The 18,236-nt window shown below is 35.7% G+C and overlaps 1 protein-coding gene across 1 annotated transcript in view; it reads right to left on the reverse strand.

Annotated features, from left to right (window-relative positions):
• IL1RAPL1 (interleukin 1 receptor accessory protein like 1) overlaps nt 1-18,236 on the reverse strand; it is a 771,820-nt gene that overhangs the window by 674,012 nt on the left and 79,572 nt on the right. The window contains exon 2 of the mRNA XM_076355950.1: nt 5,911-6,016. Within this exon, the coding sequence (XP_076212065.1) occupies nt 5,911-5,992 (82 nt within the window). The 5' untranslated portion in view covers nt 5,993-6,016. The remainder of the gene's footprint in view (nt 1-5,910; nt 6,017-18,236) is intronic.

Consider the following 18,236-nt stretch of genomic DNA (forward strand, 5'->3'; position numbering starts at 1 on the left):
TCTTACCCAGAAGGGTTATAAAAAATAAATAAATAAAAACTACAAATACTCAAATACTGGGTACCAGACCTCTGCTAAGCCTCAGCTCTTAATTGTGTGCAATTTCTCAAAGCATTTTTGCCACATAAGCTGGATTCTAGATATAGATGTTAAATTATTTTCTGTAAAATAGTGACAATTCAATTATTAGGTACAAAGAAGTAAACTAAATTCAAAAATCCTTCCTACCTGAAAAGAGTTCTCAAACTGTCTTGACTTCTGTAGATATATTCCTTATATATAACACCGGTGAAGAATTTTCATTCCATGGATTTTTTTTTTAATTTTTTTTTAATAAGTTGTTGAGTTCTCATTATGAAATTTGTCATGAGGTGTAAAATCTTGGCTTTGGTGATGTTAAGGCCTACAATGCACAGATCACGTGTTCCTCTTCCAGTTAAAAGAAACATTTTAGAAAAACCGTCTTCTTTGTGCAGAGATATCATTTATACATCTGATATTATTCTCTAAAATATACCTATTCTTACATGAGAAATAATTCATAAAAATTCATAGAGGGCCATAATTTAGAAAAATGTCTCCTTATAGTTCTTAAAGAGTATGGAATTTGTCAAACAGAGTAACTGCTTGAGATTTTCAGTATATATTGCCCGTCTGTTCCTCAGACTTCCACTAGTTTTAGAACAAAAAAAAAATCTTGAATTATTTTTACCTAGCTAAAATTCATATTTTGCTCCTACAAAACAAACTAAAATTCAGAAATACCAACGTGGCAATGTCAAAGCTCTTTACTTCCTTTTTTCATAATGTTGATCTTCCATACAAGTACAACAAATAGAACCACCCATATTCATTCATAGTAGCTAAGGCACAGAAATACTAGACATTAAAAAGAGAAGTAATCTTCTGCTACATGACTAAATACATCTATTGACTTTAACCTCATCATAATGATGTGAAGCATCTCATACATATCCTAATAACCCATCACTGGAAAGATAGTCCTTCCAGTTAAATTATTCCATCATAGAATAAATTTGACCTAGAAAAGAAAATTTCCATTCACAATAGCAGAACTGAACACAGAATATTAATTAATTAACTCATAATGCATAATAATCTGTACAAAAACAGAGAACTACAGGCGGTAATAACAACTCTCACCTTTTTTGATACAAGGCAACACCCAATTGCTCTTAGGCAATGTGGGTGTATAAAATGCCACTACATTAATACTGTCTAATTATACTGATCAAGTCATAATTCTTTATGTAATAAAATCTTTTTACCTACTTTTTCCCCCATTCTCCCTTTTAACAGATTTGTTTTTTACCAAAAAAAACCCTTTCTTTCCTTTGTCTATTCAGCATCCTTGAAAAAAACCAGCAGATGGCAATGCAGTGTTCAAGAATTTTATTTAACATACACGTTATAGGGAAAAAAATCTGTATGGATCAGCATGAGGCTCTCTTTCCTAACCTACTTCCTCTTTGATGAATATTAAGTAATTCATAAGCAAAAACTCTATTCACCACAAGTAAGTGATTAAATACCACTCAACCTGAAAAGAACAGACTTTAAGAAACCTAAGTTTCTAAGGATGTAAAACTACATGACTAAAAAAAAATATCAACAATTTAGTTCAAACTACAAAACAGGATAATTTCAGGAAAAATCACTGAAAGAAGACCATTTAGAAATGCATTACCATAAAGTTCTCAAAATACTATCAAGGATTGCATTGAGCAACAGACACTCAGTGGACTGCACAAAAAGTAAATCTACGCACTTCTTAGGCATATTGTAAATTTATATGAAGTTCGGCATCATGCTAAGAAACAGGCATTATTTCCTACGCTTTTGAGATTTAAGCCAATTCCAATAAAACCGTGTGCTGAATGAATCAAAATATGTAGGCTTTAATTATCTATTCTTCCTTTGCATCAAGCAGGACATGGTGATCAAACAGAGGAATTGTTTCATGACGCGAGATGCTTTGAGATATTTCAAAAAGCCGAGAAGTAGTGCAAGAGTCAGCTTCCCATTTAGCAGATCACATCTGATATCCATTATGTGCCAAATGAAAGTTCATGTTTGCAGTTACTGTTGCAGGCTCTGAAGCCTCTCCAGAAGTTCATGGGGACTTCACCGAATGCCTAAAATACCCAGTTAACAACCATTACGTCTACTCTGAAGTCAGTGGTTAGAACGGCAAAGCTTAAGGCAAAGGATCTTTTCTTTCTTGCTTGAGAAGGCATTGCAACTTGCAGGTGTTGTGCATTCAACTATAATTGACAGGAAAAGTTTAGGTGTGCTTAAGCCTAATTTAGTTTTTGCATACATGGATATAAGAAGTTTCTTGCATCATTTGTATTTATTAATGGAATTGTTACTGGAACTGCTCATCCAGCCATTCTTATGTAACGAACACAGTTATTACATGCTCTAAATGTAAAATAAATCTGTTCTGTGTTAAAGAGTAATTTGAAACTGTTCACTGTATTACAGAAATTATTTAAAATATTAACTGGAAAAAAAAGATATCTCTTCTGTCAGATAGAAACAGAATTATACATACAAGACAAAGTGTTAAACAGGTACATCACACAGCTGTGAGCAAGCTAATTTAAAGCATGTTTACTGTTAATGTAATAAATATTTGATTAATACTCTTCCCTTTTTACCCTATATTATTATATTTAACTGATGAATAGCACACAGTGGAAGAAAGATTCAAGGACTGCCTTTAAGTAACGTCATTTAAGTGCTTTGCATAATGACAGCTCTCATGATCAGAGGTTTAATCCAACACAGCACAACCTAAGCTTTCTCTTGCAATGTTTTTTTAACCTGCTTTTCAATCAACACAAAGACAAGAATACTATAGTGATCCTAATTGTTTACACATATAGCTAATTATCTGATAGAGCTTCAGTCCTGAAAGCCAATAGATGGTCGGAATTGTTATCCATTTTTAGAATTAAAACCAGAATTTGAGCCTACAAATTATTTGACATTTTCGTCATGTTGTGAATCCTCACTGACTTTCTGAAGGTAGGTTTTCATGCTCTTGACAGATCAAAGAAGTGGTTGGAAATGTATTTCTACCAGATGGAGAAACTCATACTTTTATTAATCACTATCTTTTTAGCACAGCTGATAAAAAACTTATAAAAGAAGAGAGCTAAAGTAGTCTAGCAGGAAAAATCCAACTGACTGTATAGAAAAGACATATTTCTGAGGATAGATCTCTTTTTAACATAAAATACTGAAGTCAAATATATAAAGAACACAAGATTTTTGTTTTCAGGTTTGGTACTTAGAAATAAGCACAACAAAAGTGAATTTGAAGGAATAAGTCACTATTAGGACAACTATTAAGCATATTAATGCAACAACTTCTTTACTTTTAATACATTCCTTTAATTCATAACAGAGAAGGAAGTACATAAAAGCAACACATCTCTAAAAGGTGGATACTACTACTCCAAATTTATAATTATAACATCTCATAAGTATAAAAATATGCCAACAACTTTATTTTGTTATTCATTTTACTTTAATGCTGATATTTCAAGGACAAAGTGAACTCACAAGTAGAACTGACTAAAGAGACGTAAACCATGTCCTCACCATTCTCTGCCTCTGGTTAACATGTTCACATAAAACTGAAGTTCTATTTTCCAAGTTGATTTTTTTTTTCCTACTTCCAGTTATGTTGCATTAGTTTTAGGAAACCATTTCTGTTTTCAAAGTACAAATAAGTGAATCTTATTTTGCTAAAACGTCTGTTGAAGTAAATAAGGTTTTCTTTGTAGAAACACTTCAGGATTGCAAAATAGGCCTCCCAGCATCCAAGGGAGGAAAAAAAACAAACAAAATGAAACCAAACCAAACCAAAGAACAACAACAAAAAAAAAAACAAACCAAGCAGCATCACACATGTTATTACATTCCACCTACTTCTGTGGAAGTTCTTCAAGTCTAAAGCGACTAATCAACATGACCAAAGGCAGCAGGATCTGAGATTTCAGTAAATCAGAGTTTTTTCCTTTGCACATACAGTATGACAAACAGCCCTCTTGGTGATACAGCTAATTGAAACTATATACAGGATAAGGAGGTCTCACGCGAAAACATCAAGAACCACATGTTACAGTAAGGTATGATCTAAAGATTTCCATTACAGTTTTTCCTTTTTACTACAGCATCAGGATGAGAGCATATTCTGTACATCTTAAAAAGTATTGTATGCTCTTTCTTTTGCTTGACAGCAATTATATTATTTTTCCAAGTAATGTTAAATTAATTAAAATGTGTATTTACCACTGTTCCTTGCTTTAAATAATCAGAGGAAGAGGATACAGGCAAAAATGATGAAATAAAATGCAAAGACAACCCAAGCTCTTATTATTGTCACATTCAAGTAACAGGTATCTGATGACTGGCTATTCTTTTAGTTCCTTAAAAATGGATGTAATTGTAAAAGTTACTTTAAGATGATCAATAATGTTTATACTAAATTTGGATTAAGGGGCCACAACTTAAAGCTTACAAGTATTAAATCTTAATCAAACAGAACAACCTCACCCAGACACATTCAAAGGGTATCTATGATATCTATCTAGGCTTCAAAATCATATTACAAACACATCAACCCACCACCAACTCCTTTGCTCTGCACACAGTCCGTATATTCCAGTTTTCTTGAGTTTAAATAACCTCAAATATATTTTAATCTCAAGTCTTGGTTGAGGAATACCTCACTTTATAGTGACACTCCTTATTTGCCTTCCCTCCATCTACATTTCCAGTCACTAAAACATTGGAGACGTAATCAGTTTCGTAATGTTGTTACAAATATAATGCACTGAAAATACAAGATATGATTCAAGCTGTTGCCCAAAATGTATAAAGACCTGTGTCTTCCCTAAGCACCAGTTTACAACAACTACCAACCAACTCCAGTTGGAAACAGATTTAAAAAAATACAAAAAGAAATCAGAGTCAGACTTCTGGAACAGTACAACAAAAGCTACCTAAAACACTCCAATGCCAAAAGGAAAATGACTAGTAACAACAAACCTAATTAACTAATTCCATCAACATGGGATTAAGGCTTCCATTGAGGATTTAGTCTCCTTTAATGCCATAGAGCAAGATAGTTTGCAGAAGTAATATCCTGTAATTTTTTTCATTATCCAATGAAAAGTGAAAAAGGGGAAAATTAGAATTTCAGGGTGACAGACAAAAAATGAACCCAAAACCACCCAACTGCCTCAGTATTGGTGTTCCCTTTATTTACATATGAAGATAATTAATCTATAGTAACAGTGTGAAAGATGTTTGGTAAACATGTCACCCTCTGCCTGGTTTCTGAAAAACTGCCTGTATTTTCTTTGCTGAATTAAACTCTTCAACCATGTATCAGGTAGCCCTTTCAAAAACACATTTTGCTGTTCACTTTTCATGGTTATTAATGTGCTTGATCTACTTGTTCTATTACAAAAATCAGTAGCCTAAAACAAAACTGCATGATCTTCATTTCCAAGAGATTCTTTACCATAAAGTACATAGTCAGAGAAATCTAGTAGCTTACATTAACAACACTGACTGCAACAAAGTCTTTTAAGTAAGTTAAATAGTTCTAGGAATAACTTTCCTTCAGCAGATGAATTGTTACATTGATTTCACATTACATATCTGATTGTAACATTTTTTTTTCATCAAGTTCACATGACACAATATAGTCTAAAAATATATAGAAGCTACTAACCTTTTTTGCTGCAGAATTTGAAATTCTCTTAATTAGGTTCCAAACCACCATAACAACATCTTATTATATATTTGCAAATATTAAGCACTCCTTTCCAAAACACGTCGTAACCACAGAGATAAAGATTTACTTACCTGAACCCCTTTTGGTCACAACCTTCAAGCTCTGAGTTAGAGTAGCATACAAGAGAATCAAGTTGGGAATAGGAGCTTTCATCTTCTGTCTTTCTGCGTCTGCTTCCTAGAGTACCAAAAAGAAGAAAGAAACACTGATTTTATATTGGTGCTGAAACAACCTTGAAGTAACTAATCATAATACTGACACTGTGGAAAAGCTGAATACAGTGTTTGTGAGCAATTTAATGCACCAAAAATGATCTATTGTTCCTGAAAAAATATGTAAACTAAAACCACCATAAAACAAACACATGCACACACTACATTTAACTCTGGAGCTTAAGTTCCAATTTTGTCTACACATTGAAAATTCATTGGGTCCCTGCTAAAACTTTCTAACAGATCTCCTGAATGAAACAACTTTGATCAATTTATTCTATGAAAAAAGTGTGATCTTTTCACTAAACCTGCAAAATAACATCTAGTCCTGTCTTTTTACCATATGAACTGTTTCCCCCCCAACAGGAAAAAGAGAATAATGCCCTTCTTCATTAGTTTTGCTTCTATTTATTAATTCCACAGATTGAGCACAAGATTCACAATGCAATGAACAATTAATTAAAAACAAATCTGGTCATCTTCTTAGGAACAGCAAAAGAGGAAGCATAAAAGTGCACCAGAGGAACCAGCAGAGACTCCTGTAACTTCCTTTTAGATGAGCTGAAATCCCACGAGCAAGTTCAAACTAACATATTCACTGCACTAAATCAGAAGTGAATGTTATCAGGATGGGAGAGAGGTGGATCACAGGTTGTGGCTCAGCCTTCACCTCTAAGATATGAATAAAAGTTTTGCATTTCTTATCACTCGTGTCCTCTGGGGATTAAGTGGTATGAACAGCTGGTGAAAGTAGGGACTAAACATTCTGTTAATTCCCCATATAACTAAGAGTGTGTCATCTAGCCATGATGATTATCAGCTTTGTTCTGGAATGGTTGATAGGACTAACATCTCACATTTCACTGTGTTAAAAGGGGAAAGGGAGGCCAAATCAAGCTAGACAGTAGAGTCTATCTATGCTCTCTATATTCATTATAGTATTTTATGCAAAAATATTCTTATCTAATGGGGGGGAAAAAAGGGCTGTGATCAATGGTTCTTTAATATTATAAATAAGGACCCAGATGAAACCAATGTGGTTTTGATATTGACCTCTGTTAATATCAGCACTGTACAGCAACTGAAAAGATTCTCAAAAGGAACCACATAGTACAAGCTTTGATTTCAAAAGTGACCACGAATCTTTTGCACTTTCATTGATAGGTTACTGAGTACCCAAGACAGTTTTTGAAAGCAGTATCTTAAAATATCTTCATCTTAGAAGAGAACAGGTTAGAAATAAGAAATGGTGGGGGTGTAAAAGAGCACATTATGGGAAGAATTAAACAATGATGACTTCATATAGAATCCGTCTTATAGCTTTACGTTTCAAGACATTTGAGAGCTAAGCGCAAACCTACTGCATTCATGATTATGACTTTATTAAAGATGAGGGAGTGAGAGAATACAGTTTGACAACAACAGTTTGTGTTATCTTATTTTTTATAACAATATTTATACTCACACAGAAACACACAGGCATTAATATGTTTGCTCATTCATTGGCTGTGAACAAACTTTAGCATTTTAGCATCACAGGTGAAGGACTATCATTTACCTACGTTAATGTGCAACTTCAGAAAAGTTAGGCAATAAGTTGCTTATCAACATAGAAATTAAAATATGAAATACGGGATTTCTGTGAGTTAAATCATGTGCAATGCTAACATTTTTAGTTAAGTTTAAAATTTAACTAAGTACCATGACCACTGGCAGTTATAAATAATATAGATCCTTAAAATTTTAGAAGTTAGAAAGAAGGTTAATTTTCAAGGGGCACAGTGAGTAGATATCACAGTGTTATGCCACATTTTAATGCAGACCTGAGTCAAGCTTTCTGAAGTCAAAATCTCACTTCTCAGTCACTGCACTAACTGATGCCGTAGGAAATCCTGAAGCTGATATCTTCAGCCTCCAGGGTACTAGCTCCTTGCTCTGTGTGAGCCTAATAAATACTGTCCAAAGAACCACAGGATCTTACTATGCAATTAAAAATTCAATAGGTTCTGATTGTGAAAGCAGATCCAAAGACATCTTTTCTGACCATACATCAAAAGATGATATTGCTGATTACTATGAGAAATGTAAATATATACATACATACATTTGCATATATGTATGTATATATGTATGTATGTATTCATATGTATTTATACATATTTTTTAGGGAAACCATGCAGTAGCTATAAAGCTTGAAGTTATCAAAGAAAGCCTCAGTAAATACAAGAACATCAATAAGAAACAGTTCAGACAACTAAATCCTTCTTTTGGTCCATGCATGTATCACTCATTTAAGTTGCCAAGTCAACAAGGAGAACCATATTTATTTCAATGCAAGGATTGCACTTTAAACATGTGATGCCATTGTGGAAGCCATTCTCATGTACATTTATTCTCAGAGATTCAGGTCTAGCTTAAAGGCATAAGCAACACTGGCTGTTGCCTACATTGCTTGTGGTAAATCCCTAGAAAGTAGTCTGCTGCTGTCTTTGAGATACCAGAAAGCACTTACTGCTCGAGGGGAAAAAAAGGGAGGGGTGGCTCCCAGCAGCAGCCATTGCCTCCTTGCAGTAATATGAGCAACAAATCAGATCTTACATAGGCTCTCCCCCAGAGCTTTCCAACCCTTCTTTTCTGTTTCCACTCCCTTTTCTGCAGGAGTTTTTCTGGTCTTTTCTTCATTTTAAAAATCAAAAGCTCAAACAAAGGAAATGGAAAGAAGTTAAAGATCAGTATAGTGGAGCTGGTGCCTTATCGCTTTGGAAGTTATCTGGGAGGTTGGAAAATCTGCCTCATGTCAGTCATATGACTGATCCAAAACAGATACTTAACATCTCATGTCCCCTGTTCCAGGTGAATGCCTCAGCAATTGTCTATTCTAGAAAATGTCACCCTAGTGAAATTGGTTGTAAAAACAAAATAAGCAAGTCAGAAGAAAATAAAAAAGGTACATCCCAAGGGGGATCCCACAACAGGTCCACAGAAAATGCCTTCACTGCTGCCATGAGTATGCCTGAGGCCTAGACGCTGTAACATATTCAGTTAGGTTTTAAACTGAAAAAACAAAATAAAAAGGCATAATTCTGAGAAGTCAAATTCTTAACACTAACTGGAGTGTGATATCTCATGAATTGGAAACAGCCTTCTTTCAGCAATGAATTTTTTAAGGAACAGACTAGTCACCTAGCTGTAATTTTATTTTTTTAAATAACATTAAGAAAATCTGATTTCAACAAGTAGAACAAGTCTGCTGTTTCTTTAAGTAATAGGCAGATAAACAGCTTACATACACATCTACAAAAGTCCTTTTTACTTTTTTTTTTTTTCCCCTGGTTTTCAGTTACCTCCACCAAAAAGCTAAGACAATGTATGGTAGTTATAAGCTTACTTGCTGCTTTTTAAGTTGCATCAGTGTTAGCATGTTTTATATACTCTTTGGCTATAAGACTGCTAGACTCCATGGGTGAATAGTAGACTAACAAAATCTTTTAGAACCAGGGAAATTTGGCTGCTTTTTCTGTACACAATAGCAAGAATTGAAATATTTTTCATCTTTAAGCAGTATTCACAACTTCAGATTTTCAGTAGTGGGTTGTTTGTTTGCATGAACCACAACACTGAAAACATGTTGAATATTTGTTGATAAATATATTCCACACAAATTGTAACTGGGCATATTATTAATTTTAGAAAAAGTCTTTTCTGTAGAAGGTGTCATTGCTTGACACAAAAATGACATAGAAAGCCTCTAGCATCTGTATCGCCAAGTATCTCATTTTCCAGCTGAGACATAAATAGAAATACAGCTGTATCTCTACACTAACATTCTTTGGGGCAATGCCAAGAATGCTTTTTTTCTTAAATTGTCATAAATACTCACTGTGAGGAAAACGCATACACATACGGACATGCTTCCCAAAATAGCTCAGCAGAGATTAAATTAACAATAGTAGGGCAATTCCTGATAAGGCAGAAAAATGGAAAAGAAAATTCTCATTTCCTAATTTTACTTATGTTCATTTTGGGCCTTTCCCAAACTTGAATTAAACTTAATTGAAGTAAGAAATTTTCCATTGGCTCAGACCCTTACAATAACTTTAAGGCGTTGATTCTCAGTTAGCCTATAAATGCTAGCTAGCTTCCATTACCTAATTATCTGAAAATAATTTTGCTTCCCGTGCTGCCTTTCTAACTTTGAAGAATGTTCTTTTATACATATTCAAAACTACTTTATTACCTTGCTCCATCATATCCCCTTCAAAGAAAAAAAAAATTTAAAAATTGTAGTATCCTGTGAACCCTGCAAAATACTTCATGACTGTTCTGTGGTGATGTCATGAAAGTGCTGTGTTAGCTAGCAAGATTAGTCTGCTTTTAGAAAACAAACAAACAAAAACCCAAAGAAAACAAAACTCTTCACTTAAGCCTGTATATTTTCATGTGGTAGAAAAGCCTTTAAACAGTAGTAAAAATCTCAGTGTTTTCAATTTCCCTTCTTGACAAGTGATAACTGGGGTATGCACTGAAAGTTTCTTTCTTGGTGCTGGTATTGTGGAATAAGGCACAAAACTGCCCCTGGTAAATTATGAACGGGTAACAAAATTGCACAGAAACATCACCTGAATACATAAGAAACAAACAAACAAGCAAAAATGCCTGTTTAGTAACAGTCTCTTTTTATGTGGCAGTTCTTTACAAAACCCTGAACAGCGTATCATTAGATCTCACAAAGTGTAAAGGACAGTACAAAATATTAGTATAGTATTAGTAAGTATCTTTGGTACATCCAGAACACAACTCAAACAGCTTGAAAACAATTGCTTTAAATTCTTATATCGCAAGGAAAAAGTAAAATCAGAATCAGTGTGATTTCATAAACAAGTGTCAATTCATTGTTGTGATGTGTTATGTTACTGTCCTAGAACAGAGAGCGCGCCCTAACAATACTTAAAATGTTAGCTAGAGGAAAATACACCCGTTTCAAAGACAAAAGTCCATAAAAATAGTCCTTTCCAGAGTCCCAGAAAACAAAAAGATTCAGCAGTCAAATTTTGAAGAACTCATGAGAAACCAGTCATAAGCACCAGGAAGGCAATAAGGTACTGGGTTTCCTTTGCAAATCACCCCTGTTCCTCCATGCTAAGCAGCATTCCTAAGTTCAAGTAAGTTGTGCCTGTCATGACAAAAAAACAAAAGGAAAGGATTAAAAAAGCTTTAAGTGTTGAAGATTCCTGGTGATTAAGCAGCGATAACCAAAAGCCAATATGCCTCCTGTCCAGCAGAGCAGGCTATGAATAGGAACTCAGCAGAGTCCTTTGGAGAAGTTTCCAACCAGCTGCATCATCACATTTCCCATTAAACCTGGCACTCATTACTGCCTTCTTTTAAAGATACTTTTTATTGCTAAGATTTTAATCTCTTTAAGACTCCATCCACCATGCAAGGTACAGTACACATGGCAATTTGGCTGGAGAAATTTAAGATCATTCCATGTATCTCTCTATATAAAACTATAATCTGCCATTCCCAAAAGCTTCTGTTAAGAAACATGCATCACTTAAACATATAAAGTAGTTAAAAATTATTCTACAAGCAAGAAACCTTCTGTCAGAACTAGAAGAATCCTGATGTCTGGCTTAATATTTTTTTTCCCAATCTTGTGTAAAACAGTAATGTCAACAATAGCATTTGCACTTAACGTGATGGACTAGCAAACATTCATATTTTGCACACTGTTTACATTGCTTAATGTGTTCCTAATTATTTCATTAAGTGACTTTTTTGTGTGATAGGTAATTGATAAGATTTCTGGATAATGCTTTTTCTATTAAGAGACAAATACATTGCAACAGATTGCAGATACCTGAAATGTAACACATCTTATGCTTGAGAATCCTCTATTGAAGAAACCGTTGAACATCTTGTCCCTCTGAACCATAGATTAAAATAGTTACATAGCTGAAAACTACCTGACACATACTTTGGGGAACTGCTGTGGCTAAGAAAAGAAAGTACAACTTCAGGAGAGACATAAAAAAGGGAGATGACAGTGGCTTTCCAATGGTCTCATAGCACCTTGTGGGATCCAGGTCAGCAGGGCGTCCTTCTCAGTTCCAAATAATTCACCAGGGTTGGCTCAATCAGTCAGAACTGCTGGTGCAAAAAGGGCGGGAAAGGAAAGCCTTGGATAGTGTGCCAGTGAGTTATTTACTCTCAGGGTAAGGGAACAATGGATGGACAGGAGCCTCTGTTCATTCTTAGGAGGTTTTACATGAGATAAAGAAATACATCAGCCTAGGTTTAAAACAATCTAGTATTGTTAGTACAAGTAGATGCCTCCCTCCTAATAGTTCACAACTCATGATCACAAAGAAATAAGAATCTGAAACTGAGGAAAGGTTTTTGCAACAAAACATGTGGAACCAAACTGGACTGAAATACTTGATGGAAACAACATATCCAGTAGAATACATAAGAAATGTGTGCTTGTGATGCTAATTAGGCCGATGGGTTAAAGGAAAATTTGAAACTGTAATTTCTTTTTCTGGAAAGAAAACAAAAAAATGATAGCAACCTGGCAGCAAAGTTACAGACAATGCTCAAAAAGTTAGCGCAACAGTGATGTTTAAACAAGCTAATTGGAAAATGGTTGTACTGTTACTTAGTTTCTAAAGGGAGACAGACTAGCAGCGTAGAAGAGAATAAATAAACCACTTCTCCCTTTTCACAGTCTTAAGTACTTAAAAGTAGATGAAGAGGAAAAATTCAAAGAAGATCTTCAGTGTGGCTTTGAAACGCTCTCATTCCAAAAGGGAAAAAAGCCTTCCTTCCAAATCCGTGTGCATGGGTAACCAGTACTCAACTTACTATGGCATGGTTTTGGCATGTGAGATATCTAACCTTAACTACCTGTTCTTGCACTGGTTCCTTGACTACTCTGTATCTTTGCTTTTTGGGGATGGGTAGCCTTGTTGTTGTATCAAGCTGAAATTCCATCTCTGCCAAAACTGTCAAAACAAAGTTTTAGTAGCGCAGATATAATTTTATTGGATGATTCTAACTGGCTGTGTTTTCAGGCAACTAAATGAGCTCCTGAAATATTTACAATAGCGGTAGAATAATAACCTTGCTCTGCTAAGTACATTCACTATATGTGTTTGTGGAATTCAAACTCCTTTTCTACATATGGCAAATTTCCAAAGAGTAGCTATTTGCAGCAAAACCAACAGCAGAAAAGCTGAAATACTGTAGTTTCCTATATGATTAGTTTTCTCCCATTTTCTACTTAGCAAAGAGTAGCAGTTATGTAACAACACAATATGTTTGAAAAATAAATTGCAAGATGTAACTTAAAGGAGAAGAAGAACTCAAATTTTGAGGTTAAGTTAGGATAAAAGCACTTTTTTTAAAGTTCAGTCTTCCTGAAATTTTCTGAATAGATACTTGATAAAATAAGCGTGATGTTCCTCAGACACTGACAGAAGATTCTAGGTACTTTGACTAGCAATAAGCATTACAAGAATGATTTAATTCCGAAAATTCTCTAAATAGTATCTCCCATCTGATTCACTAATGAGAGAGATATTTTCCCTCAAAATGAAGAAGGACAGAACGATGTGGCGCATGAAGCTCCACTGTGGATATTCTGACAGAATGTTTACACGCAGGGTAATAAAACCCCTCACCATAACTCAGATTATTGGTTTACATAACACTAACATCAATGGTTTTCTTTTACGTTATATACAGTAGGCTATATATTTTCCTTTTTCCATAGTTGATACTTGTAACACAATCTTACGAATGCAATGTAATCTTAGACCCTTAGAGCATGACCTGTTTCTAATTTAATGCTTACTCTACCCTGCCATATTAGATGTTAGGAAAGTGGTCTGTAATTTACATTACACGTCATACTACATGAGCTCACTTCGTACTTTTAGAGTTTTGAAAAGGGAGAAATATATGTTTCATTTATCCCTTCTCTTTCACAGGCTAACTGACAAGCCCTTTACACTTGTCCAAACCATATTTTGATAACCTGCTGTCAGACCCTGAGAGCGCTACTGGGCCTGACTGTCTCTGCCCAGCCTCCCCCGTGGCTCCCCCCATGGGCCCAGGACCCCATTTCAGCTCAGCCCGGGGCTGCCAGTCCCTGCCTCAGTGACAGTGTAGGAGTGCTGGTCTCCGTCTCCATCTCTGGCCCTGCCTCCTGGATGGTATCAACACTGGAAGTAGCCTGTCTCAGCATGGGCCCCTCGTACACACACTGTTTCCAGCCCTGCCTCTGGCATCATCTCCTTGTGCTCCTGCCTAGAGCCTCTGGATGGACCCTGGCCCTGGCTCACCGCTTACCGTGCCAGGGGCTGTCAACAGACCCCATAACCAGCACCCATGCTCAGAACCTGTGGAACTGCACCCCCTGGGTGAGGGCACGGGCTATGCCAGCATCGCCCTTGGGGCCCGGCTTCCCACTGCAGGGGGCAGTCAGCCCTGACTGCACCCCGACACCTTGCTCCTCAGTAGGGTGTGAAATCCAGAGTAACTATTCACCAATGTCTGTCTCAAACCTGTTTGTTTCCAATAGGAGAATATTTCTCACATTTTAATGCTATAAATAACTTGGGAAGAGTCACTACTTCCTCTTGAAAATGCAGGGATTGTAAATAGTTTTGCGTTTACAGAAATAATAACAAAAAGCTTTAGAAGTTCACTATTTCACCGATTTCTTTATCTATGATAAAATTATTTTAAGATGTCAGCCCACTATAAGAAAGAGGATCACATATAAAAGCATTCAGGTAGCAGCAATTCAGCATCTGTATGGGATTTCACAGGCAAGCTACTGCCTGATAAAGACAAAAGAATTCATATGATGAATTTACTGTTTGTACAGGAACAACAAGGACCTGAAGAGAAATACACATACAAAGGATAAGTCAGCTCTACCATTCAGATACAGTGTCTTGTGTATAATAATTAAAAGCAGAACAATTTCTAATCATCATTAAATTGGTTTGTAAAGGATTCAAGCATTGATGATATATAATATATACCTTTGCAGTTTATTAAAGTTGTAGGGAGAAAACTTCAAGACTGGATATGACTAAAATTTGTTATGTCTACATGACAACTTGTTATGCCACGTAGGACTACCCAACACAGTGGCTGGAAGATAATAATTATTTCAAAGGAGAGGGAGTCCTCAATTTTCTTTTATTTTTCCTACAACAATGGTGGGTATAGCCATCATCACAGCAGCTCTTTCTGCTCTGTTCTGCACCCCATCACTGTGAGCGAGCTCGCGTACAACACTGACAATCACATCACAATTTCGTAAGTCCTGATCTTTCATTATAAAAAAGAGCAGAAGGGTAAAAGGAAGAAAGGATTGTAAATAGTGCTAAAGCTTCTCCCATTAAAACTGGAAAGCATTTAGCTGCACTGAATGAGATAACTTTGAAACTGCACAGGCCCATCATTCAGTTTGGAATGACATTCCTTAATCCTACTTCATTTTTAGTGGTGATGTTGTTGCTTTGTTTGACTAGTTTTTGAAAAGCATGTCTTGATGCCTTTAATTCCTTAGCCAAACTCTGCTCACTACTTCACTGCCCTAGCATCAACCAGCCACCTAATAATCCCAATGCTAAAGAAACTTTCATTGCTTGAGTAGAAAGTAGCAGACCTATGACTCTATTGCTTACCTTCAGCTGTGATCTAAAACTGTACTGAGATCCAAGGTCAGAAATGGGTGTCACTGGCCTAACCAACTACAACTTTTAAGTGCCGCTGAATAGTACTGCTTATTAATAGCTGCAATTTATGATTTGACACTAAGAGGAAGAGGACATTTTCAGAAGAGGCAGAGCTTCCTGTTTGCCAATTATGTATTACCAATGTATAGCCATGAAGTATAGGATATCCAAACTTAAAGCTGCAACAGCCTGATGGGTTACAATGGCTGTTCCAAAGCCTTCCAAAATTAATTTCAGATTATAACAACGGAAAATATAAATCAAGTAAAGTTTTACATATATCCAGGTCACAGACTGAGTATTACACTGTAATTGCAGTACATTCAGTATGTTTCTGGCAATTTTCATAGCTGGGAGCTATTATAATGACATTCTTCAAAATCTTGATTTGAGAACAATGATCAAAAACTAAAAAAACCCTCTCAAAAATAACTTTCCTCTGGAAATTAGGAACATTGTCTTCCACCATGACAGGTACTCATCTACCCCTTCAAAGCTGGGATTTCAAATACTCGTGGATCAGGAGGAGACCGAGAAGCACTCTGGTCTCCGCTGAGGTAGATCAGACTTGGGATTCCAAGACCCTAATTCAAAGATTTTTGTCTTAAAATGGATGAGATGCATAACAGAAATAACAGAAGAAGAGACTGGAATCCTGGGACTCTTCCTTTCCTACAGAAGTGTCACAACTATTAAGCCAGAATTTGTCTCCTTTTGCTTCTTTTTCCAGGCCCCTGAATTTAGTATGCACAGCTGCACAGCGCCTTGTTTTCCCCAGAAATTATAGAGATCGCTGTCGTCAAAATAATTGGATGAGGCATTTGGGAAATGTGGGTTCAAATCCTTCAAATCAAGAAGACTTACAAAATAATGCTCCCATTTCCTGAGCATGTGTTGTAACTCCGTAACACATACACATTGTCTGCTTTCAAAGGAGTAGTTTGCGGCGAGTAAAATGTTATCATGTAAAATAAATGCAGCAAATGTTTATGAGTAGCTCATTCAAAACTATTCAGTTAATTTCTACCCTGTTGCATAGGGTAGAATGATTCTCATCATATTCACTAAACATAAAAGTAGAGCATTCCATAAAACTTTATCAGCTCCTATTGTGAAAGCCCCCAGGAAGTTTTAAAAGCTCACTAGAAATGCATCTAATTTCCACAGAATTCAAAACTGAGCATAAATGTATTTGTCCATGAATCCATGCTATTGACTGACTACTATTATACCAATAAATTACATATACAATATCTATATTCAGGATAACACTGCTGAAGTTCTACCTCTTTGAAAAATGGATGTCTAAAATGTAAGATTTTAGGTACATTCTAAAAATATATGCATCAACAGCTGATGCTTATATTATTTCCACAGGATTTTGAATTCAAGCACATACTCCCCCCATGCACAATAAGAAAGAACATGGTCTCTCACTCTCTAATAGCAGCCATCCCAGCCTCAGACAATGAACTGGGAAGGCAGTATTTTTTGGGTTGCTGCAGAAGTTGCAGAAGACCCACAAGAAGTATACAGTCATCTGTCTGTTCCTGTCTCTCGATTGTTTGAGGCTGTTGTGCTCACACAGTAATTGGGGGATTAGAAGCAGATGCATATGCAAGGTAAATTTATTTCACAGGCAGTGAATTTGATACCATGCATACAAATCTTATTAACTCTTCATTGGTTATAACACCAGGATATTAATAAGAGCTATTACAGGTATTAATTAAGCTAGAAGTGGAATAGTTTATGGGGTTCCAGTCCTTTCTTTTTCTTTCTTTTTTTTTTTCTCTTTTCTTTTAACATTTATTTAAAGGAGGTTATTCTGAGGAAGGAGGACGACCTAGGGCTTCCAAAAACCAATTCTGGTGTGAGAGTCTCCCATTGTTTCATCAGGATGACCAAAGGACAATAGTTTGGAAGGCCAGATACCAAGTGGACTTCTACACAGCCTGTTGTTAGCTCAGTATAGTTCTTTAATCTCGTTTACATGATGGGAAAAATATGTTGATTATTACATTTGCAGATTAAACAAGGTGGGATGAATCGCATAACTGTGTGAGGTCAGGGACAGTATTGAAAATTATCTTGACAGACCACAGAAATAATTTGAAAAAATAGATAAAATTCTAGAGAAACAAGTGTAAATTATCAAATTAAGCAGATGTAATCAACCAAATACAGAAAGGATGAAGAACAGCTGGCTAGGTATTGGTTCTGTAGAAAAGGATCTATCAATTATAGTAGATTAGAAGCTGAATACCTACAGCTGAATCATACTACATTTCCTAAAAAAGTTAATTGCCATCCTGGGATGTGCACAAAGCAGGGTAATTGTGGAATCTTTACCTTTAAAGATCTAAGGATCTTTTAAAAAGTACGTTTAATGTTTACACACATTGCCTCAGTACTGCTGACCTTGAC

Source organism: Aptenodytes patagonicus, chromosome 1 (assembly GCF_965638725.1).
Source record: "Aptenodytes patagonicus chromosome 1, bAptPat1.pri.cur, whole genome shotgun sequence".
Classification (NCBI taxonomy): Eukaryota; Metazoa; Chordata; class Aves; order Sphenisciformes; family Spheniscidae; genus Aptenodytes; species Aptenodytes patagonicus.